This window comes from Dipodomys ordii, unplaced genomic scaffold (genome assembly GCF_000151885.1).
Source record: "Dipodomys ordii isolate 6190 unplaced genomic scaffold, Dord_2.0 Scaffold26, whole genome shotgun sequence".
NCBI lineage: Eukaryota > Metazoa > Chordata > Mammalia > Rodentia > Heteromyidae > Dipodomys > Dipodomys ordii.
The window spans coordinates 4,743,572-4,768,645 of record NW_012267242.1 but is presented as its reverse complement, the minus strand read 5'-3'; the positions used below and the strand labels follow the sequence as shown (position 1 = coordinate 4,768,645).

The 25,074-nt window shown below is 34.9% G+C and overlaps 1 protein-coding gene across 1 annotated transcript in view; it reads left to right on the top strand.

Moving 5' to 3' along the window:
- Positions 1–25,074, top strand: part of Ush2a (Usher syndrome 2A (autosomal recessive, mild)) — a 640,567-nt gene that overhangs the window by 212,559 nt on the left and 402,934 nt on the right. Inside the window, exons 21-22 of the mRNA XM_013015154.1 lie at positions 14,458–14,588; positions 23,758–23,884. Of these exons, the coding sequence (XP_012870608.1) occupies positions 14,458–14,588; positions 23,758–23,884 (258 nt within the window). The remainder of the gene's footprint in view (positions 1–14,457; positions 14,589–23,757; positions 23,885–25,074) is intronic.

Genomic DNA, 25,074 nt, shown 5'->3' with positions numbered 1-25,074 from the left:
AACTGCTATTGCCAAAGGGAAGAAGAGAAGACTTTTTCTTTTCTTTTCTTGGTCAGTTGGTTTGGGTAATTGTCCTTTCTCTAAAACTAAATAATATTTCTAGCCCTCAGTTTTCTCATCTGTATAACAATATGAGTAATATATGAAAAACAGACCAAACAGCATTCTAAAAATTTGGCTTGGTATATATTGCCTAACTGGTTAGACCTCTCTAAGTGTAAGGTATTTCTTTTTGACTTTGTATTTTCAGTGTTCCACCAACAAATAAACCTGAGTGTCTGGCCTGGTCACACCTAAGAATTTTATGACCTAGACAATTCATCTACCGAGGGGCATCTGGGTTGCTTCCATATCTTAGCTATGGTAAATAATGCTGCAATAAACATAGTTGTGCTGGTGGCTTTAGTATGGTCTTGTTTGTGATCATTCTGGTAAATGCCCAAAAGTGGGATTCCTGGGTCATGGTATAACCCCTGTTTTCACTGTATTTGATGTTGGTATAATTTGTGGAGGGGAAGGGAAAAAAACAAATTGTTTAAATAGGGATATAGGTGGACCCATTGCAACAATGATATGTACAAGGCGTTATGTGGGGGGGCGGGGGGATGGGATGGGAAGGGGAAACAAAGGAGGCAATAATGCTTGATAAGAAACGTACTCATTTCCTTGCTCATGTAATTGTAACCCCTCTGTACAGTATTTTCACAATAAAAAAACGTATTAACAAAAAGTAAGAATTTTATCACCAACTCTGAAAATAGACTTGTTCTTGTTTGAAAGTGATATTCTGCAATTAAGTTATGTGACAACAGGCTGGCAAATTCTATGGTGACTACTCTGTAGTTCTCCAAACATGGAATCAGTTAATCTCTACCTTTTGGTCCAACCTACTCCTTTCCCTAAATTTATCTAGAAGATTCCAATTCATGTGTGTCTCAGAACACCAGTCTAGTTAAAGAATCTGATCTTGACTTTGTGTACAATTTGACAAAAGTCTCTTTATCCACATTCCCAAATCCATAACTGCCTCTCTCATTGTTCTCTTAATTCGCTCCCTTTGTGTATTTAGATGTCTGTCCACTCCTAAACTTATATAGCTGCCTAGCTCTTTCTAGGCCCTACTCCTAGACTGAATTCTGCCTCTATGTTCATCTGCATTCCTGCTATATACACCCCTAGGCTACATATGAATTGTGCTAACCTGGCCCAAGAGCCGTGCATGTCTTTCAGTTCAGATTTTTATATTCCAATCTTGTTCCTCTTTCCTTAGCCTATGCCCATCTGTCGTATCCCTATTTTGAGTACAAGCATATTGCTATACCTCGCCTCTATGATTAAGAATGGTACATTCTCCCTGGACTGGCAGCTGAGTGTTCACACCACCTGCCCACCCATGCAAAACATGCATAGATAAAAGCCACCTTCCATTCTAGATCTGATCTGCAATCCTCCACAACTTCACTCCCTGATATAACACAGACTTTATGTGAGGAACAAGACATTTTGGTGTTCAAAATCTGACACTTTTGATACAGCTTTTATGTTGGAGGTCTTGCTCATGACAATTCCTTTTAGAAGATACTGTTTCTGTATGAAACCCTATCAGAATGGATCTGGTATGAACTTACGTTACTCGAATTATGTTTGATATGGAGTAACATTGGAACCAATATTGAGGGCTGTAGAATTTTTATGAAATACCAAGTCCTCTGTTGTAACAAAGTACCTCCATAAAAACATATGATACGTGATTTTCTTGTTCCTCCAATAGTCTAATTGATTGTTCATTGGGCTCACTCAGCCAAAAGTAGAGAGAAACTTTGTACAGACATCATTAGTTTTTCTCCATTTAGAGATTAATCATGAAGAGCTCTGGCTCTTTAATTCTGTAATTTGTATATTTAATGGGCTGCTGCAGAATCTATGACAGTAATTAGCATAGCCTGAAAACTCATTAATACGCAACAACATGATTAATGCAGCATTAATGCAAACATGACTGAAGTTATTTGGGTTATGTAGTAAGAAGATTAAAGCTAAAATGTCCTGTTTGTTTTACCAGTGGTGAGGATAATAGGGTAGCAAAAATAATAATAAAATAAAAACAGATATCCAATTGGTTACTTAAAAATGAAAGTTTAAATCAAAATGATTGCCTTCTTTCTTTGGCTTTGCAGTAGGGCATATGCATGATATTCTTTACTTTGGTATTTGCTAATTTATTTCTGTTTATCATTACTAAAGGTAAGTTCACATGTAACCTTTTAATTTAACCTAGTTAACCTTGCAACTTTTATCAGAGTATTATTAGTATTGCAATGAACATGTGTTGAAATTATACTAACTGGACCATGCATTACACATTTCTGTTTTAAACAAATGTAAATTATTATATAGACTAGATGCTTGAAGGATGTCTTATCTGTTATACTATCAGCTCAATATATTCACTACATAAATAAATATTCATATATTTTATAAGATAGTATCACCAAAGTCATGCATTTCAATACATCTGCCCAGAAATAAATGTAGAATTAAGAAATGTCTGATAACATTTTTGCAGCTAGAAGTATAAAAGTTTTGCTTGTTATTCTTGTCCAGAAGTCATATAAATTCCTTTGCTCTTACTATAAGGCTTTATTAGTTATCTCCACCTTAAATGACGTATTTCTCATTCTTATAGTTGTGCCTAATCGCATGTGAAACAAAATATCAATTTTCAGCCTGGAAAGACAAAAAGATGACTACATCAGCTTTCTTGCGCTTGTTTTATTTAAATCTATGTTGGGAGAATGCTTATTTTTTAATAAACATATCAAGTATACACATACTATGTACCTGGCTCTTAACTAAGCATTGAGGAGCAAATATAGTATGAAATAATACTGTATTTGCTATTGGAAATAGCCCTTCTGAAAAGGATGAAACACCTTCAAATTAAGGTGCTTCAGTAGGAAGGAATAAAACTGGAGCAGAGCAAAGCACAGCACCGGTACCTGCTACCAATAGATGGCACTGTTTCTGGTTTAACCTGGCTGTAGGACCAATAGCCTTGCTAAGGTGTTTGTAATGAGACAAGCCTTGTTCATGTAATGAAATGGCATCATTGCTTAATTTTATTTACATTGCCTGTGATATCCTCTAGGATCCTGCACATAGACTTTTTTTAACTTAATCCCTGCATATAGACCTTTCTACTTAATTCCAACACTTCTTCCAACCAAATATGGGAATACATCCATTGTGGTAGCACTTTAAAGCCACATGTTTAAAATTCCTACCGCTTTGAGAAACTTCTCTTTGCATGTAATCTATACAGTATTATGGATTTATAATTCTACTCCTTCCTCACAACTGGCTTTGGGCTTATTTTAAAAGAGAGTAACTAGAAATAGAGAGAAAATGCATTATAAATTAAAATCATATGCTTCTAAAATTTTATTTCGCCTTTATGGTCTTTAGTGTACTAGGGAATTATTTCATCAGTTTATTATGAACTTGAATGCATGATTTCTTAGTAATTGCTGAAGTATTTAGTGTTGAAGTTTAGAGAGCTTCCTTATTTCTTTGAATAGTTCCTGTAAGTTCTGTATCCTAACAAATGAAGTGAGACAGGATGTATTTCCTACACAGTATCTCACTCCATCCTATATTTCTGTATAATTCTGGCGTTAACTAGGTAACTTAAATGTAGGTGAATGCATGAACTGGAGCACTCATTCCATTCTACTACAGGACAGAAACTTGACCAATAAGCAGGAGGTTATATCAGCAAAGTTTGGCGATCAGGCATTGCTTTGGGTCTGGATCCAGGGAAAACAGGAAGAAACATGGGAATAAAAACTAAGGAACTGACATTATCTCTAAACTCAATGCCTTGGAGATGCTGGGGAAATTTCCCTATCTTTTCCAGATCAGTTACCTATAGGAAATATTCAATCTATTCTTCCTGAATAAAGTAAAATCTTACATAAGAGTAAGACTTTATATAAAAAAAAGAGTCTAGGCTCACAAAGAATTGAACTGTATTCTACTTTAAGGCAAGAATGCTAAGGCTTTTTTTCCCCTGTTTTGTTGCTCTGAGCCTCCGGTAAAATAGCATGTTTTTGCTTTAGTAAAATAAGTCTAGAGAAGACTTGGGTTGAGGCTCTCTTCATTCTTGGAGGTATGCGTGCATTTAAAGAATATATTTAGAAGCTTTATGTTTTCTCTTAAGTATAAATATTGGAAACTTATAGTTACAATATAGCATTTTTATGTTTATACCACCTAAGGATCTCTGGAAATAAGTTTGAAGGATGAATTAGTTAATGGTTGCATAGGCCCAGTGGTTCAAAGTATTTTTCACATATTAATTCATGTAATTAACACATTTTGGGAGGGCTGCTCTCAAAAGACTTATGAAGGAAGAAACTGTCATTATTCCACTTATAAGGGAGAAAATTAGGTACAGAAAAGTTAAATGACTTGCTCTAAATCACACATTAATTAAGTACAGGAGCAAATATCTGAGCTGAGGAAATTGAGCTCTTGCATTTGCTTTTGTTTTTGTTTCACCATGAAGCCAAGCATCACCAACTTCCTTTTTTAAAGATCTATTTTTACTTTCATGGAAGAACTGTCATAACAAAGTAGCATAAGGTTTTGGGGGCATTATTTCTGATTTTAATGCTCTAGGTTAAGGTCAGAACCTAATAATGCTTTCCATTCAGCAAAGAGAGAGGTATGGCTGACTCCCCCAAGAGTATGATAGTAGTATGTATTACATCCTGATGATTCTGACCAGCAGATTCCAGAGGAATGAAGAACTGCCCATAAAGTAATGAATCTCTTATTTCAGCCACTGGGTGAGGAATAAGTAGTTAAACCAAAGCTCTCTACTCAAACTTCCACTTTTGTAAATTTAGATTGGCCCAGGGCTAGCTTAAGAGAATTATGGGAAAATAAACCAAAGAACACATCCCAAGAAGTAGGTAACAAGAGATCAGGAAGTACGGAGGGAAGCAGTTTTGGTAACACATCCAGGGACTTCTCCTGTCTTGAGACAGCATTACTGTAGAAGAGAAGACATTCAAAACTCCCATGTTTTTACTGAGACAAGAAAAACAACCCTACAACCAGGGTGTGGCTGTCACCATTCATACTCCAAGCAAGACAGTTGAATCTGCCTCCTGCCACAGTCTTAACTGGGATCTAGGGTTCCCATAACATCCTAATCTTTTTTGTGATTCTTCCTCCTGTGAAAGGCTCATTATATCTTAAGTGGTTTGACAGGAAATGCAACCAATTATATTCAATAAAACCATACAATGTTCATAAATGTATTTGCTCACACTAAGGAGTCTCTCAGTTTCAAAAACAAATTTGTGGTTTTTTCTTTTTGTTTTATTTTACCGAACTGAATTTTTTTTGTGTGCCATGTTCATTAAATCATCAAGGACGAATACCAAATGTAAGTGTTTATATTGCTAACATGCAGAGCTAATGTCCTCACTTTCCATAGGAAAGGGAACTAAAGTAGAAGTAACTTGCAGCAAGCATTTACTCAGTATTAGTCATGTCCTAGACAAGAAGTGATAATAAATGACATGAACCACTAAAACCTGTTGTGGAATTTTTTTACACTTTCATTCATTCAAACCTATTACAGTTTGAACACTTTTCAAAATATAGCTTTGAAATAAATTTTGCAATATAGCCGTGGCACTTTTACAATTTATTTTCCTTAGTTTAGAAAAGGAAGGCATATCACTAAACTATCTCTTTTTTTTTTCCTCTACTGTCCTCCAAAATGCCTAACTTAAGCTACTTTAAGCAAACTCTAGTTACCCAATATCTGCAGAGGACAAACAGAGGCAAGGTATGAACAGCCAGTAGGATTCTCCAACTTTTCTCTCTGACAAGCCAGGTCACATGGGGTTGTGTGGAATGGCCAAACCTTAGTCATTTCACCTCCATTGAAGCAGAGGTGCATTTCTACTCTTTCCATCCTCTATCTACATAAAAGAAAGCATGATTCAGTTATTCCAAAACACTCAACATCAAATGCAGGATCAAGGTTGGATCAGTAGAAAACCCTTACTACCTGCTGATGTTTCATTTGTTTGCCCAGATGTTGGAATTTGTGCCAACTCCTTCATTTTACATTTCCTTACTCTAAAAGGCAGGGTGCTCCCATGTGTGAATGCTCTGAGGTGACCATAATATCGTTTCAAGATATATTGTAGGAGTCAAAAGTCCACATCTAGACATTTTCTTTGTGAGCTAACACACAATATCTGAATGCAGTCTAAAACTTTAGTTTTCATATTGGTCTATTACTTGAGATAAATCATATTGCTCCTAGACAGGACTTTGGGGTTGATTTCTTTAAGACTGTCTCATTGTACATGTTCTAACTCTAGATTTCCAGAAAAGCTATTGAAATCATTTCCGAGGTTTAAGTCAAAAATCACTCAGCTTTAGTAAATCACTGTAGCTTTAGTAAAGCTACAGGCTAGCAAAATTTGAGTGCTTTGTCCCCACAAATTGTTATGCAGTAAAATATAGGCTATTTTAGTCCATTTAGTCCATTTAATATATTTACACAATTTTTGAAATCTCATTTATTTCACAGGAATCAATATAAATTGAATTCCATAAACATGTTTATATATACTATGCAAGATACAAATGACATATATGATATATAATACATGGTATATACAAGGTAAATATATATGCACATGCATGTATATATGTATATACCTAGATTTTCTTTAAGATATAAAATATTGAGTGATATTGGTGTGTTTATTGATTAATTAGAAAACATTTCTCTTTATAGGAGCAAAGAGTAAAAGTTCTTATTTAAAAGTTCTATCTTATTTAAAGACATCGTCATAATTTAATTTTTTTTTACCTAAGCTTAAACAATCTATTTGCTAGTCACTGGTGAAAAATGGAAGTCATTTTACAACACAAAAGGGTAAAACATATTTCTGGAAACCAAAATGCATACTGAATATTCTGCTTTTGCTCCATGAGATATTCTTGTACAGATCAAAATTCAAAGCTCAGTTAGATTATGACAAAATTAAATAGCATTCAGCTCATATTTTAGATCATCATGACTTATGTCTAAGACACAAGAGTTTCCAAAAATAAGTTCAGAATGCTGTGTATGCCATAGAAGTATGTATAAGGGTTTAAGATGGTTGAAATCAAATATACAATATGTATACAAGGGAGGAGGAAAGTATGCATATACTAGATATTAATAGAATCATCCTGGTTAAAATAACATCTTTAAAATAAAATACTGAAGTATTTCTGTGAAATCTTTGTATTAATGATTCCATGAATGTCTTGATATGCAAAAGCAGTCCGGATGAGTAATCTGAAGAGACACAAATACATAGATATCTGTGTTTATATAGGTAGACCTTGATTGATACATAATGCAGATATAAGAAATATTATGTGTTACTCCATTATAAATATGTAAGTAGAGATCTAGCTCTATAGGTATGTATAGAAAATTTTATATGCAATTTCATGCACAGATGGGCCTATAAGTTTTATATTTGTAGTTCAGTTAAAAGCTTCCCTAAAGAAGGAACCATCTGAGCTGAGTTTTTTTTTTTATGCCAGTTTGTAGCACTTGAGAGTTTGAGTTGCTCTTGATGATTGTGTTTGTATTTGGCGGTTCTCTCTATCAGGATTTCCATTTCTTTATGGTTTATCACATAGCTTAAAATATATCTGCACCTGAAAACATCCTCTGACTGGGCCTTCAGCCTCTTTTAGCTTATATTTTTCTAAACATTCGAAATGCATTGCAGTTATGTTTAGCTCTGACTACCTTTCCCAGAATAGCAACATATGAAACATATGCTCAGAGAAAGAATGAAAGTGTGTGGAGAATGGACAGAAAATATAGTGACCTAAGACAAAATTAATGGTTGGACGAAATAGTAGTGAACATGGAACCTAATCGTTTGAAAATTACATCAATTCTCAGTAAGTCAGAAACAATAAATAATGATTATCAATTCACCATTATTTCATATTTTTCTGGAGGATGCAGTCCATGTGATAAGGGAGAAATATGAAGTATGCTTGTTGAAAGGAGCCAACAAGTTCATTTAGTAATGTATATATTTCTAGGAAAAAAGTTAGTGATCGTTATTATAAGCATATGCACGAAATACATATTTTGGTGACTCATCCACAACATATTAGAAAAATGATTTCTAATGGCCATAAAACATGAAATATCTGATATTACTTGATGTGCAGGTTCTATTTAGGTAATAAAAGATTACTTTGATATTCATGCAAAAAAGTGAATGAGTGAAATTTTAAAAAACAGAAAAAGAACAATGTGGGGAGGAAGAACAAATAGATATCCAAAATATTATAAAATAATAATAGCACTCTACTGCCACAAGAATAAACCAATGAAACAAAACTGAAGGCACAAAGATGGGTCATGAAAATATATTTTATTATGCTGAGGGTGGTATTACAATCATTAAATATTTATTCAGCAAATATTTTGGGCCATCTTTTATGTTCAAGATCTTGGAAATACTGAAGTAAATAAAACAAAGTTCTCTTTTAATGCATTCCTTAGTAAATTTTAAATAACTAGGGAATAAGCTAAAATATGGCCCTATCTCATACTATATGTCAAATAAATTACAAATGGAATACAGTGTTAAATGACTGTTCCACATAAAGGACCATGAAATAATGCCCATAACATGAAAAGAATATTGCAAATCAAGGATGAAGACAAAAATCCTAACATTAAAGATATGACAAAAATATCCAAAGGCAAAACTATAATGTAGAAGTTCCAATTCAGTGTCACTATAGAATCACAAGTTAAAAACTAGCTGGTTTCTCCCAGAAATGTCAGGTAAGTTGTTTGCCTAACAGTGGAAATATTTAGCCTAACAACTGTTGCAAATGTATTAAGTTGCAAATGTATGGGACAGAAATAAAACAATTCAAGATAAGCTTAGAAATGAAAAGGCAATTAGATAAAAGCTTCATGTTATTCATTTACAAATTTGCATACAAGTACAGATTTTGGAGCTCGCTCAGTTCAGTGCTTCTTTACTGAGAAACCTAAGACCCATTCTCTCCAGGAAATAAAAGCCATACTTCCATGTTTTGAGCCATTTCTAGTGTATATGATTTTCTGTGTCTTTATCATCTGACATTATAAAGCAGGATTAGCCTTTGTAATGTAATATTAACACTTAAAATGTCATCATTTTTAATTGTTCCAAGATAGAATTAGAGGATTATTTTAAAAGATGAAAGAGAACATTCTTAGTTTTACCAAATTTAAAATTAAATGTTTGTCTGCATTCAAACTCTTTGTTCAGAATTCTCTTTAGTTTTTCCTTCACTTTTTAATCTGAATTTCTGCTTCTAATGATACTTTTGAATGCTGATCCAATATTTTTAAAGTTGGTTGGGATCAGGAGCTGAAAAACAATATAATTTTAAAAATAAATGAATAATGTATATTTAAATAAATAATCAAGTTTCAGGGTTCTAATAAAGAGTGAGGGCCTTTTGTAATAGGTTAGACTATTTCTCAATTGTTATCTTGCAAGTATAATCAATGAAGATTTTGTTATTCATGTATTTATAGGGTTGGTTAGCCATAAATATTTTATGAATGGAGACATTTCTAGCACCACCTAATGGCAGTCATGTAAAAAGAAAAGGCTTTTTCTATTTTAGAAACTACTCTCCATAGTTCAAATTAAGCTATATAAGAAGAGTCACTTCTGTAGGAAACTGGACTTTTGCATTCCCAGTTGCACCAAATAGAAAGCTGGAAATCCATCTGAAGTCATAGAATTGAGTGGGAATGTAGCAGAGAGACAATCAACAATGAAGCCAAGTGCTGTCTATTGTCTTTCTGGCTTCAACAACAAGAAAATATCTATGCAATAGATTATATTAACTTTGCATGAAATTTTCTTTTTAATCTCAGGAGTGTATGTACTGATGATGAGTTAATTTCCTGAAAAAAATCTCGGATTGATTATTGTATTGATGAATTTTACTTGCATTTTTCTATAGTTAGTCATAAACATTTGACAAATTTTTCCATTATCCTAATAAAGCATCTTTTCACTCCCATAGCTGTTTTTTTTTAAAGAATGGAACCCTATGTTCTTGAGCATAGTATTGGAATTTTCTGATGAATATGACTCAAGGGACAGGTTTAGTGATGAGTAAACTCTTAATTCAGGCTGTATCTATTTATTTTGTATTTCCGAATGAGATTGAAAAGTGTGTTGGCTGTCATATCCTTAGCATTAAAATCACTGGGATAGATTAATGGTCCTTAAAGCCATGTTAGTGGTGACTCAGAATTCTGATTCATTTTCTCTTCCTCACAAGGTTTTGGGTTGATGCTCTCCCTCTTCCATAGGGAGCAATAGATCTAGATTTAGCAATAGATCTAGATCTAGCAATAGATCTAGCAGTAGATCAGAAGCAGGTACAACTAGACTGCAACTGGCAAGAAAACTAGGAGAGGAAATTTTGGGGTAGTGTCTTCTTTTTTGGCCAATCTCATTCTTTCTGTGGTCATTAATCCACATCTATCACTCAGTACCCACAGTGCTCTTAGCATCGTGGTCCACCCACTGAAGTGCAATTCTCTCTCCACAATCCAGATCCATCACCACAGCCACTCTGAACTCTCCCTGAATACTATTCTACTCTCATCAGAACATTATTGTATCTATAGCCTCCATTTTTTGTCTTGTACTCATTTACATATTTCATACTCATTTAGATATATCTTCTACAATAGACTATATATGGGTACATATGATATACCTCTTCTACTATAGGACAAGTTTCCTAAGAGTGTGATGAAAAGGAGTATATTTTGTTCAAATAGAAGCAGGATAATGGCATTTGTTCCATTTACTGTACAGTGTCTGAATTTCTCAATTTAATCTTGTAATGTGGTTCATATGTTCTTCCATTTCCAAAAATGTTGATTAATATTCATTGTTGGCTCTTAACCTCATATGAAATTTGGTTTATTTTTCCCCAGCTGTGGATCAAAATCTATTCATGAAGAGTTGACTCAGTACTAGTATCCAACTTTTACCAGTTATCATAATTTAAGAAAGAAAATCTTGTGATATACACACATATGAAGTATGCATTTAGAAGATAGACACATACTTTTAAGCAAGAGAGACTTAATATTTAACTAAATTTTTTAACATAAAGCTATCAATAGGCTGGGAATGTGGCTTAGTGGTTGAGTGCTGCCTAGCATGTATGAAGCCCTGGGTTCGATTCCTCAGTACCACATACACAGAAAAGGCCAGACAAGGTACAGTGGCTCAAGTGGCAGAGCTTTAGCCTTGAGCAAGAAAAGCTCAGGGACAGTGCCCAGGCCCTGAGTTCAAGCCCCAGGACTGGCCAAAAAAAAAAAAAAAAACATATCAATTAATTGGGTAAATAATAGATGAGAATTAAGCAAAATATAAAAATACTATTATGGTTAATCAGTGAAATTACTTATTAATCTCCTTGTTTATATATTTATTCTAGTTATGTATCATGCTATAAAAATAATTTTGCAAATATTTCTGTCACTTACTTGTTATGCTACTCTTTTTCAATGCTTCTTATTGGAGAAAAGCTGTTAATTACAATATATTCCAATTTATTAACTTCATTTATATTATACCTTTGCCTTTACTGTTAAAATAAACAACAACAACAACATCAACAAAACAAAACTGCTGATCTGGATAAGAATGGTTCCTGATTGTAATCCTAGCAACTTGGGGAGGCTGAGTTTGGGAAGTTTAGGGATTAAGACCAGCCTGGATAGGAAAATTTGAGGGACCCTCCACCTCTACTTTCTCAGTACAGAACTGGATATGGTAGTGCACACCTCTAATTATAGCTATGAAGAAGTCCAGCATAGGCAGATCACAACATGCACAAGTAGGGCCAGTGGCGTAGCTCCCTGGTCAGAGTGCCTGTGTAACAGTCAAACAAACCTACAACCAAATCCTGCTGTTGGAGGTATATGTCAATGGTATAGTACTTCCCTAGCATACAAGGCCCTAGGCTCAAATCCCAGAAATGTATTTTTTAACTAAAAATCTTTATTATCTTTAAGTAGTTTTATAAAGGCGTTGCTACTTAGATCTTGATCCAGGTTACCCATTCAAATTCTCACCAAGTCTTCCCAACCCACTCCTTTCCTCCCTCATATTTCTTAATTTTATAGGATGTATATTGAATTCCTTACTGTATTGTAAGCCCCCTTTGTCTCTTCATTCATCTACTATACCCCTTTCAGGGACCCATTACGAAGTACTTATTTTGTTGAACTTAAACTTTGACTTTCTAAGGAATAAAATTTTAAAGTTCCAAACACATTTACAGGGAAGTTAAGCAATTCCCTGCGAGACTTGGATTTTCTGATTTTTGAACGGTTAGGCCTTGGATGTATGTCTATTCATTTATCTGTACATCACCCTAGTCTAGAGTAGTGGCAGTATGAGCAGTGGGACTTAAGTATTTCTTCAATGAATAAATAAATAGAGATGCAATGTGCTGTATTATTTCTCTAAACACTGTAGGCAAAACACTGAACCTTAGAACAGTCATTGTGTCTTGTTTTTTTTTAATTTGAAATACATATTTTATTATGTAAGAAATGTGTGGATTTTTTTCTCCTTGCTATTCATTTTAGGCACTGCTGGTGCTTAACATAAACAGTTAAAGCCAAAGACATTGGCATCGGGTGTCTGTGTTTCACTGGAGTTCTGAATCATAGGCCCCCAGATGAAAACACAGGAAACAGAAGGTAGTCAGGGAGGTTAAGCTCCACCCACAGTTGGTTATGCTCCACCCCAGCTGTCTTCAGTCTTCTGCTCTCCAAGGTCCTGCCCATCTGTCATCCTTCCCTAACCTACACAGGTCACAAGGCTGAGCCAAAGTCAGAGAATGGAATATTTAAGGTTTGAGTAACTTTAAAACATTGTAAATTTGACTAGTTTTCCTCATGGTAAAGCAATAACATTTTCTTAAAGTGCTTTACACATTTATCAAAAATAAATTACATTTATATTTAAAGACATTCAATTGTGAATTTTGGTGCCTTTACATAATTACCTACATGTTGCTTTTTCAGGATTTATAATTAGGATTAATAATTATTTAGGATTACAATGTTAGGATTTATCTGTAATTCATCAATAATTAGCCAGTTGTCAAAAGCATATTTTGATAACTATGAATTTTTAATTTCCTTATAGAACTCATATGCAAAAGAAAATCATTTGTTATTTATCTTGATTATGTGAAGGGAAACAAAGCAAAACAAACAAACAAAAAGGCAAGTGTAAATGATTTGAAAAAAACTGAGGGAAATCTACCAGACAATATTAAATCAAATTTCTTTCTCCTGCACTGTCTTCTTTTCTCAAAAGAAACTTTCATTGATCTCTGTAACATTTTATATATAAACTGAGCCATTTGTTGACTAAGGCTTGGAAATTAAATGTGGTGTTTATGGAAATGTATGCCTTTTTATATTCCATGACTGGCGTATAAATAGTAAAATAATTCCCAATTTGGATGAATACTCCTTTCTTACTCTGACTCATTATCTTTTGATAGATTTTCCTGGAGTTAAATGTGGGCAATTTCATCCCTAACTGTCTTCATTCTCTCTGAGCATTTTATTCCCATTCTCCATCTTCTTTTTTTTTTGTCGGTCGTGGGGCTTGAACTCTGGGCCTGGGTGCTGTCCCTCAACTCTTCAGCTCAAGGCCAGCGCTCTACTAGAGCCACAGTGCCACTTCCGGGTTTTTAGTGGTTTATTGGAGATAAATGTTTCAGGGACTTTCCTGCCTGGGCTGGCTTTGAACCATGATCTTCAGATCTCAGCCTCCTGAGTAGCTAGGATTACAGGCGTGAGCGACCAGCACCCGGCTTCTCCACCCAATTTTTAATATCTTCCTTTTTCTTACCTATAAGATGAATTTCATATCGATGTCTATCAGTGCACACGTTAGAGGAAATGAGAGCAAACTCCCTGAGTTTGGGAGTTTAGTGAGTTGAGGCAGAGCACTACCTATGCAGAGAAAGAGGAGAGGGGAAAATTCAGTATACAATCTATCAGCAAGAACATCACATCCAAGCAGGCCATGAGTACAGCAATCAATCTGAGGTAATCAGAGATAAAAATGATGAGAATAAATGTATGGAAAGAGCCAAAAGCTTTTAACACTTAGAAGATGGAGAAGTAGAAACTAAGAAGGGCAAGAAAAATTTAGTTTTAAGCCAAATTGTATGTTGCATATGTAATTTATGATATATGTTAGAGTTTCTTTATTGTATTGTAATGCATTAGAACGTGGGTCACTGACCTGCTGATCATACTTCTCTCACCAGGCATTAAGGCCAGCTTCCGAACAAGGGCATCTGATGGGCTGATTGTCTTTGCTGCATCACCTGGCAACCAGGAAGAGTATTTTGCACTGCAGTTGAAGAATGGCCGTCCCTATTTTCTCTTTGATCCTCAGGTACATTATTAATCGGGATAGTTGTGACTTTTTAGGGCATATTAGTTGCCAGATACTGAGGTGTTTGTTTGCATGGTAGATCATCAGAAAGCCAGAAGGTAGTAAGTATAAATGCATTCCTTATCCCATTTGACTAATGAACATTTCCAAATTGAGGTGGCTTTCTGACAGCTAAAATAGTAGAGCTAAATTATGTATTATATATGCTACTTTATAACAATGATTAGAAAATTTAGCTAAATTTGGTCAGCTCTATTTTTACTGGTTTGAGAGAAAAAGAATTTTCTTTGTTTCCCTTCCTCCTTTTCTTCTTCTCTATGTCCTGGTGTTTCTCCATCTCTACCTTCATTCTTTCCTTTCTTCTTTTTTTCTTTCCTTCCTTCTTTCTTCTGTCCATCACTCCTTCCTTCTTTTTTCCTCCCTCCCTTTCTTATTTCACCACCAATAGAATTTAAATGACTCAGCTAGTGCTATTATGCTGCAGATTTCAGATTCCAGTAATTTGAAGTAAAATGTAACTGGAAAGTATACAGAAAAGAAGTAATCTAAAAATATTCATGAATGTTATTAAAAAGAAAGTTTGAGATGTTATTAATACCAAAACATAGAATATGGGTACGTTTTTCCTTCTAAGTTGTCAGTCTTTGAAATGTTGCACTTAACAGAGATACAAAATAATGAGGAAAAGTTGGTCAAGATGAGCATACTGCAGACAGGACAAGGAAAATACTAATGGTGGATGAGAGAAGCTTCTGGAATAGTTTCCAGGAAGAGCAAATATCTAATGTTGAGTGTTATATTTAGAGCTCAATTTTCAATATATTGAGTTCAATATACTATGGATAGAGATTAGGATCAAAGGGAAAAGGGCTAAGTTGAACAAGAGAGTAGAGGTTCAGTCATTTGCCTCATAAGCAAAGACAAGGATTGGAACTTCTCCCATAGCCAATGAGAAGCCACTGAATAATTTTTCTTCCCTTTGAAAAATATTAGTAAGTATTTGATATTTGTCAGTGTATTAGACCTGTGAGTAAATGAGGAATGAGGAAGAATAGGCAAGTTTACTTTCCATTTTCTCAGATTTTGGTACCTTGCATCGTGTGTGTGTGTTTGTGTGTGTGTGTGTGTGTGTGTGTGTGTGTGTGTGTGCGTGTGTATTTATGTATATATATGTATATATATGTAAAATTTGGGGAGGGGAATGGGAATAACAAAATGCTGAAACAAGCTCTTAGGATGACCCATATCAACAATGATACTTTTTGAGGGGTGGGGGAAGAGGGGCAGGTAGGGGAGAGAAGAGATAGTGGGAGAAAAACAAAGGAGGGGGTAACAATGCCCGAATCATTATATTACTGATATAACTGTAACCCCTCTGTACAGAATCTTTACAAGAAAATGAAATTTAATAAAAATTGGTGATGGACATCATAGATTATTTATGCTAAATAAATGCTTTATATTACATTCACAAAATTGTCACATTTTTCCTCTCTGTATTCAAGTTTCAACTAGGCTCATCAATTAAGAGCTCTATGTAAGGAACATAACTTCATGTACCCTAGAGACTGACTGGAGGGAAAGTTAGGGCCTGTTGAACCAAGTATGAAGTCAGGTGTAAGAGGCATGCTAAGTTCTTCCTTCTTAATAAGATTCAAATTCCAACTCACAAGACCAGGGGCAGAAGGCTTCTTAGCATCTTGACTAGGATCTGATTACGCCTTGTTTAGTGTATTAAGTTCTACTTGCTTCCTGGAGTTGCAGCTTCCTAAGGGATGCTAATGGGCAGGGTATAAGCAAGGATAAGTGGCGTTACATGTAAGCAGACTCAACATGCATGCCCACTGAGACAGAAGAAGATGCAACCATCACACAGAGCAAGGCAGATGGTGATGAGGAGGAGGCTGCAACACATTAAAGTGGATCCAATTATAGAATTGAAAATATTATTTTTCTCAGTTGAAAACTTGAAGGAGATCAATTAGAGAGACATGTTGAGCCTCAGATTGTTAGAGTGGAAGACGGAGTTGAAAATATCACTCAAAAGTATAACTCTCTATGAAAACTGAAAGATATTACCAAGATAGATACTATTGTATTTAAAATAATAATAATAATAATAGCTTGGTTCTGGTCTATCATCCCAGCTACTCAGAAGGGTGAGATCTTCAAAGCCAGACTGGACTTTGATTCTTGCCTCAAATTAACTACCAAAAAGCTGGAAGTAGAGCTGTAGCTCAAGTGGTATGGCACTAGCCTTGAGCAAAAAAGCTCAGCGACACTATCCAGGCCCAATGTTCAAGCCTCAGGACTGACATATACAAAATAAAATTACAACAAAAATATAAACTCATTATTATCAAAAAATAAGTAATAAAGTATTTAAAAACATACTATATAAAAGTAATGATAGATACTACCAAGTATTTCAAAAGAAAACAAAATTACATGCATAATACAAAGGGTAAGAGAAAATAATTTAAAATATAAATAGGAGAAAATAGATGATTTCAGGAAGAATTGATTATAAATTTATTGGAATAATTTAGCAAGTTCTTATAAAGAGTAAGCAACCACTTGATCTCTATGTGCTAGGCTTTACTATATGTGTGCCACATCTTCGTAAATGTGAATGTCCACCTGCACCCTTCTAAACAATTCTATCATCTTGCAAGTGAAGAATCTGAGCCAGAAGTAAATTAATTTTTTCCAAAGTAATAATTAATCAGACAATCCATCTATAAAGACCTTGAGCAATCCTTCTACACTGCTGTCTAGCACAAAAGAAAGGTAGTTTTACTATTCAAAGATTCAGAGAAAATGCTACTCATGTACTGTATTAGAGAACAATATTTCAACAAGGCATCCAAACAAAAAGTTAAAAATAAGAGAGTCCAAAGTACAGAAAAGAAAAGCAGAGATGAATAATAAACTTAGCAATGTTAAGTTCAACGTAAATATTTAATGACACAATGACTAGAACTTTGTTCTTCTGTGCCAAATAAGAAGCTTGTAAATAGGAGAAAAAAATAAAGGACGGACAAGAAAAAAATACATCACAGCAAAACAAATCTGCAAATGCAATTGGTGAGCTGAGAGAGGGGGATAGAAGAGTAGATTAAAAGGTTTAAAATACATCAACTTAATTGATGGAGGTAGTACAAGAAAAGACCATAATGATTGATGCCTTTTCATAAAAATAAACAATCAAAATACGTTATTTTAAATCTTGTGGGAAAAAAAACAAGTTGTTTATAGCTAGGATGAAGTATTTTATAGGACATCCAAATGAGCATAATGAAAAAAATGGGCCATAATGCAAAATTGTGACAATATGGAGGTAGAGGGAGTCAAAGAAACAGTACAGTTTAGAAGAACGTGGGTAAAAAATATTGGCTTTGTTTTTCTTTCCTTTCAACCTTTTAAAATCTGAGGATATTTGAGAAACCAGATGGAAAAAAAGATCTCAGCCATATAAACCCTTCTTTATAGAGCTTAAATAGTGTGAGACAGTGGTTTAGTGATGGACATGGCCCTGAGTTTGTTTCATCTCTTGCAACTTTGTTAAAAACGTATTATCCTTCAGGCAGTAAGGGGCTGAGAACACAGAACTGGGAAAATGGACAAAACATCACCCCTGAAAACACTGCCCATAGGTTATTCAACTCAGATGTTGAGTATTTAATCAGCACAGAGGTTCATGGCTACACTAGCACACTCTCTGTAAACATGAAGCAAAGTGTATGGAAAATTCAAAGGTGATGCCTGCAGGTCTAAATTATAATGGTCCTCCCTCTGGCCAAGGTCCCATTCCTCTTTTCTGAAGGGTGTAATACTTTTAAGGATAAAGGAGCATAGAGTAAATAAGTCAAACCACCTTTTGCTCTACTCAGGCATAATGTTGGCATTCTTAGAATGCCTGGCAGGAAACTCTGAGAGACTCATCTCTTCCATTTCCTTTATGATCCCATAGACAGGCTGGTGCAACACTTCGTGACAAAGTGCAGGGAAACATTCACCCTGCTTTGCCCATCATTTCTGCCTCATTCTCTTTCAAGAATTTCCTCTTATGCCTTTCCCAACTGTGCTGTCCCTATCCTACATTGCCAAATTCCTAATGTATAGACATAGCTGGTAGGGGCCAGCCTTTGTTTCAAACAATCTCTCTTGAAAAGTCAAAACAACAACAACAAAAAAAACTACATGTGTTTTCAATTCAGTGACAATTTACTTCTTTGAAAAGCAAGATACTACTTGAGCAGAATTGCTATAGGGTGTATTTGGGGAAAATGTAATCAGATACATTAGAGTAAGTACTGATAGGTCAGGATGCAATCTATAAAACTGTGACCTCAAACTAGCAAAGACTGTGTCCTTCTTCACCTCTGAGGAGTTTGTATCTAATGCAGGTTAACTGGGCATATTTGTTCACTGAATAATAAATGTCCCACTTATTTTTAGACAATGGTTGAAACTGAGGGATTAAAAACATTGTTATATACTTCTATTGTTCTTATTTGGAGTAGGAAAATGCTTATAGCTTCTTGTACAAAGAGATAAACCATTTTTTTTCTTTTAATGGTCATGAGGCTTGAACTGTGGGCCTGGGCCTGTCCCTAAGCTTTTGTGCTTCAATGCTAGTACTCTACCATTTGAATCACAGCTCCATTCCTGCCTTTTTGTGGTTAATTGGAGATAAGAGTCTCATATGGACTTTCCTCCCTAGGCAGGCTTGGTACCTGGATCCTCCAATCTCAGCCTCTGAAGTAGCTAAGATTATAGGCATTGGTGTCTTACAGAGCTACACTAATTTTAAATAAGTATAGCAAGTTTTTATTTTTTAATGCCTCTTATTAGAAATAAGGTATATTTATATTTTAAATACATAGGTATCATTCTAACCCAGTTTTCTTCCCTTCTGATTTTAAATATATCATTTTAGTGAATGTTTTATTGTGCTCAACAGTTACACAGGTAACTGTTTGCTTGATATGTCTTCCTTTTTCCTTTGGAAGTTTGATCTCGGGCTTCCTTAGCTTTAAACTCAGGGCCTCGTGCTTACCAGGCAAGCATTCTACCACTGAGCCATTCCTCCAGACATTTGGGGGCTGGGATATTTGTTTGTGTGTTTTGTTTAGAGATAGAGCCATGCTTCCTTCTAGTGTTTATGCCTGGACTAGAATTCTCCTATTTTAAGCTTCCCATTGTAGCAGTGATGGAATCACTAACCACTATGTCCAGTTTCTTCAACTGAGGTAGAGTCTGTGGACCTTTTAATCCTAGCTGGCCTGGAAATGCTATCTGATCTCAACCTTCCAGGTAACTGAGATTATAGTCAGGAGACACCACATCCAGTTATCTGTTGAGAAGGAGATGTTATATTGAAGATATCCTCCAGATTTCAGCCTCCCACGTAGCTAGGATTACTATTATGAGCCCATCACACCTGTTTTTTGTTTTTTGTCCTGTTGGTTGTGGGCCTGAACTCTGGGCCTGGGCACTGTCCCTGAGCTCTTCAGCTCAAGGCTAGTGCTCTACCATTTGAGCCACAGCGCCACTTCCAGCTTTTTCTGCTTATGTGGTGCTGAGGAATCGAACCCAGGGCCTCATGCATGCAAGGCAAGCACTCAACCACCAAGCCACTTTCCCAGCCCCAGCGCCTGGTTTTGAAATGACTTGTATTTCAGATTGTACTGTTGAGTGAGAACAGTCTACAGCTGTTTTGCACAAATATCTAGCTAGGACTCAACACAATCAGTGGAACATAAAACATTCTTAATAAATTCCTTGATGGACTCACTGGTTAATTGAATTGATAACTACTGGTTATCAAAATCAAAATCAAAGAAAGTTATCTATTTTCTGGGTTAAAACATTCTAACTTTTCATTTAGTAGTTATTTGTTTTGTCTGTTTTTTTAAAAAACAATTTTGACTTTTTCCAGAAAATAAAAAGATGATTATCTTTAAACTACAGTTCCTGAATTTATTCAAAAGAATTAAACCTTGAGTTGTTAAAAGAATATTCTCAGGGAAATTTTAAGTTACTATTTAACACACAGTTTCAAAATAACTTGAGATCATCCTGTACTTTTTTATTTTTAAAAGTCTTAATAAACATTGAATAATTGAACTCAAATAACTGTGAGTGTTACAGGAATAGGTATAAAAATGCATTCATTATTTCTTCCCATTTTCTGATGTGTTCAGTTGAATAAAATGTTCAGGGAAAATCTGGACCCAGCTTGGCTCATGCTTGTAACCCTAATGGCTGAGGATGAAACCATAGTTTAAAGCTAGCCTTTGAAGAAAACTCTGAGAGACTCTTATCTTCAGTGAACCACCAAAAAGGCAGTAGTGGAGCTATGGCTCAAGTAGTAGAGTGCCAACCTTGAGCAAAAAACTGAAGAACAAGCATTCAGTCCCTGAGTTCAAACCTCAGTATTGGTGCGCGCGCGCGCACACACACACACACACACACTCCAGGGGCAAGGAAGAGATTCTTGACAGTACTTTAGGAATCCATTTATATATTATTGATTGGACACTGGAAGCATTGCTTAGAGACACATAAGAAAAGTTAATTGTAAATTGTGTTTTTTGTCAGGTCTCTCAAAATAGCTTTAAACCTCTTATCCTATATTTGGTTCAGTTCCCTTTTGAATATACTTGATCAGGTGATATTTTCTGACTAGTAATGGCCCATGGTTATGACTTCAAGGCTTTGTCCAGTGACATTAACAGAAAATTGGCATCCCATTCTGTTTTCCCTCAGACCAAAGCTGTGAAAGTGAAAGCTTTCAACTCCTTCTGAATAGAGTCTTAATGTGTCTGATATTTTATTTCCACCTGGAAAGAACAAACTGCATACTATGACATCAAGACCTATCAAATAATTAGTCTTTTCACATTTGTGGAGAAGTGAATCTTAAAATCATTATGAAAAAGTACCCGTCCATGTTCCTGGATGTATTACATTAAAGCAAGTTAGACATGCTATGGCAGTAGGCTATATACTTGGATTTATCTCCAATAAACATGATTTTTAAGGCAGAGAACGACTAATGCTTCATACTGGTGCCAAAGAAAATATGAAGATCCACTTACGCAGACACCTGATCTTAGAATGCAGCATCGTTTGTAACAATTTTAACGCTAACTAAGTACACTTTGATGAGACAGCATTTAATAAAATGCTCATTAATTTCATCATTAGCAAGGGTATGCTAAGAAGTAAGCCAGTTTCTTATGTCACGCCCAATTAGCATCCCATGCTAGTAATCCCATTAGTATTGTTGAATTCACTAATGGAAAAACTAATGGGCATGCTACGAGGGCACATTAATTGGGCACGACACCAGTTCTGGTTTTAATTATTAAACTACGATAATGAAATGTGTGTTTGTAAAATATTAAAATGTTGAAATAGAGTTGGAGAAAATAAGAGTACATAGAAGAAAACAGATAGAAGGAAAATCAACTCATAAACATTCAAGGATAAGAAATATCCTCGCCAAATGGTTATGTTTCCAGTTGACCAAGTTGTCTTTAAAAGTTGGGACATTGTCCGTGTGAGAAGCACGGCCCTTATTCTCCTGGGAAATTAAGAAGATTTTTTTTGAACTTTGGTAACATGAGATTCTGTATGTCATACTTATGATCTAGTACATTATGAGACCAGACAGGAGCCATTTAAATGAGTAGAATGGACATATTATATCAACAGAGCTACTTTAGGGTCATATAAGAAGAGATGTTTTACTTTACTTGAGATACTATGATTAACATTATACTCTGTGCAGTATAAATCTTTACATGATTGTATCAGATGATAACCAATTTTCTCTTAGGAAAAACAGTATGACAGTATTATTAGTTAGGTGGAATATTCTGAATTGTTTAAATTCATTATATTTTACTCTAGGACTTTTTTAGATATTACAAAAGCTTTGGGAATGATGTTTGTTTTTGCTAAGTAAATAATTTTGACTAAATAAGAAATTAATTTTTATTTAGAACCTTAGGAGGTTTTTTTTTTAATTGTGAAAATACTGTATAGAGAAGTTACAGTTACATGGGCAAGGTAATGAGTACATTTCCTATCAAGCATTGCTGCCTCCTCCTTTGTTTCCCCAGGAAGGGTTTTTTTTTAAATAATACTAGTAAATAGTATTAGTGATTAAGTTGGAATTTCATTTATTTAGTCTAATATGGTTATTAGCACTAAAACTATGCTAACCATAACACACTTTAAAAGTATTCGCTTTACCATTACATACTAAAGGGGCAGTTTGCTCTTCTCTTTCTCTATTTTCTTACCTTCTGCTTCCTTTTGCTAATCTCTAATCTTGGTATCTGACATTTGTGAGATCTTATCTACCCTAGAAACAGGTTTTAGCTTTGACAGTATTACTTAGCCAGAATTGTAAACAACAGACTTCAAAAAATATGTTAACTCCACACTTAAGATCAACATATTACTGTCTAGTTTTTAATGTAATTCTAGTTTCTTCAGTTTCTATTGTTTAATGAATGAAAAAGGACAACTAGTTTGCCTGAAATTTCTCTACATATAGAACAAATTGCTAGTACTTCTTCACCAGTTTTTAAATCCTTATCTTCTTCATAGATGCTTTTTTTCCATGAGAATCAGAGCCTAACTTTTTATTGTTTTTTTTTGTGTGTGTGGTTTTTTTTTTGTTTTGTTTTTGGTCGGTCGTGGGGCTTGAACTCTGGGCCTGGGCGCTGTCCCTCAGCTCTTCAGCTCAAGGCTAGCACTCTACCATTTGAGCCACAGCGCCACTTCCAAGAGCCTAACTTTTGAGAGTACAAAAATTAGTACCTGGCTTATGAATGAAAATAACTTAAAATGCAAGTGCCTTTGTGAAGAGGTTGTTATATCAAAATAAATTCTCCACAGGATTGACCACAATGTTTTTCAGAGGTATACATTGCTAAAACACCCATCTTTAATCTTGTATTCTGTTTTAAAATTTATAACAAATACATAAAGCTCAGCACCTAAGATACTAGATATCAACTTGAGTTCAATTTGAAAGCTTTGTGATGGAATTATAATGTGAAAATTCTAAATTTGTTTGTAACAAATATGTAAGGTTCTGTGCATGTGTTTTTATATAAGCATTCATTCATTCATTCATTCTCCGAAGGGATCATCAGTAGCAGTTACCACAACAAATGATCATGGGAAACATTATAATGATGGTAAATGGCATGAAATAATTGCTATTAGGCACCAGGCTTTTGGTCAGATCACTGTGGATGGACAGTATATAGGTAAGTACTTCTTTGATATGTATATATGTATGTATGTATATATATATATATATATATATATATAAACTCCACTGATAATGTTAATGTTATCATATTTCTAGTGTCTTCTATTTCTGTGTCTTTTCCTCTCACTATGATCTCTACCTAACCTCACATAAACTGCTGCTGAATATGTCTTTGAGATATTCTCCAAATGATGAAATCTGGTGTCCAGTTGCTCATCCATGCAGGGTTTCAGTAAAACAAAACAAAAGAGCAAATCACTACTGATCAGTCTGTGTCTTATGTGTGTCTACAACTTCCAAATGCCTCAGTTGCTTTCTTTTGTGTTTCTTGACCTCCTGAAGGCAAATAAGCTAGAGTAAAGCAGTTATCTGAATTTAGAAATGAGAAAAACAAGGCTTAAAGAGGTGATGTTTCCCAAATTATACAACTAATAGAAATCTTTGCGTCCATATCCTGTCTTTGCACCCTACTCCTCTACTATGCTCAAGCAATGTTAGAAATTACAGGGTTGTATGATGAAGCAAGCTTTTATTTGTTTTGGATGTAGCACATTTTTAATGAGCTCCTGCAATTGTCCTAAGTCATCTGGATATAAACATCAAAGCAAACTTTCTAGTTTACACTTTTGACAGGATTGAAGAGTGGAATGACCGAATAAATAAATAATAAACAAACAAAAATTTTAGACACTTGTCAGGTGCTGGAAAATTCTGAGAATGGAAAAATCAAGGCTGGGAGCTACTGGCTCACACTTACATCCTGGCTATTTTGGAGGCTGAGATTTGAGGATTGGAATTTAAAGGAAGCCAAGAGGCAGCCTTGATAACTTCCAAAACTCGGGTGTTTACCAGATTGGTAGAAGATCCAGAGAATGATACTCAGAGTCTATTTTTGAAAATGTATGTTTCACTTATCTGTAGGGCCTGCAATAGCGATATCAAACAGACTTAAGAAATTTGAGTTCTGGGAAGAGGTGCAGACTAGAAAAAGCGATTGGGAGCTGTTAACTAAGAATGATATTTAAAACAAGAGCCCAGAGACAAGGAAGGCTACCTAGAGTGTACTAGATTCTGCAAACAAACTTCCCTTTGTACCCAAAGAAGTAGGAAATTTGATAGTTATCTAAAGCAGGTGACTTGGATTTTCTAGAAACCATATACAATCCAGGATCCTCTGATTTATTT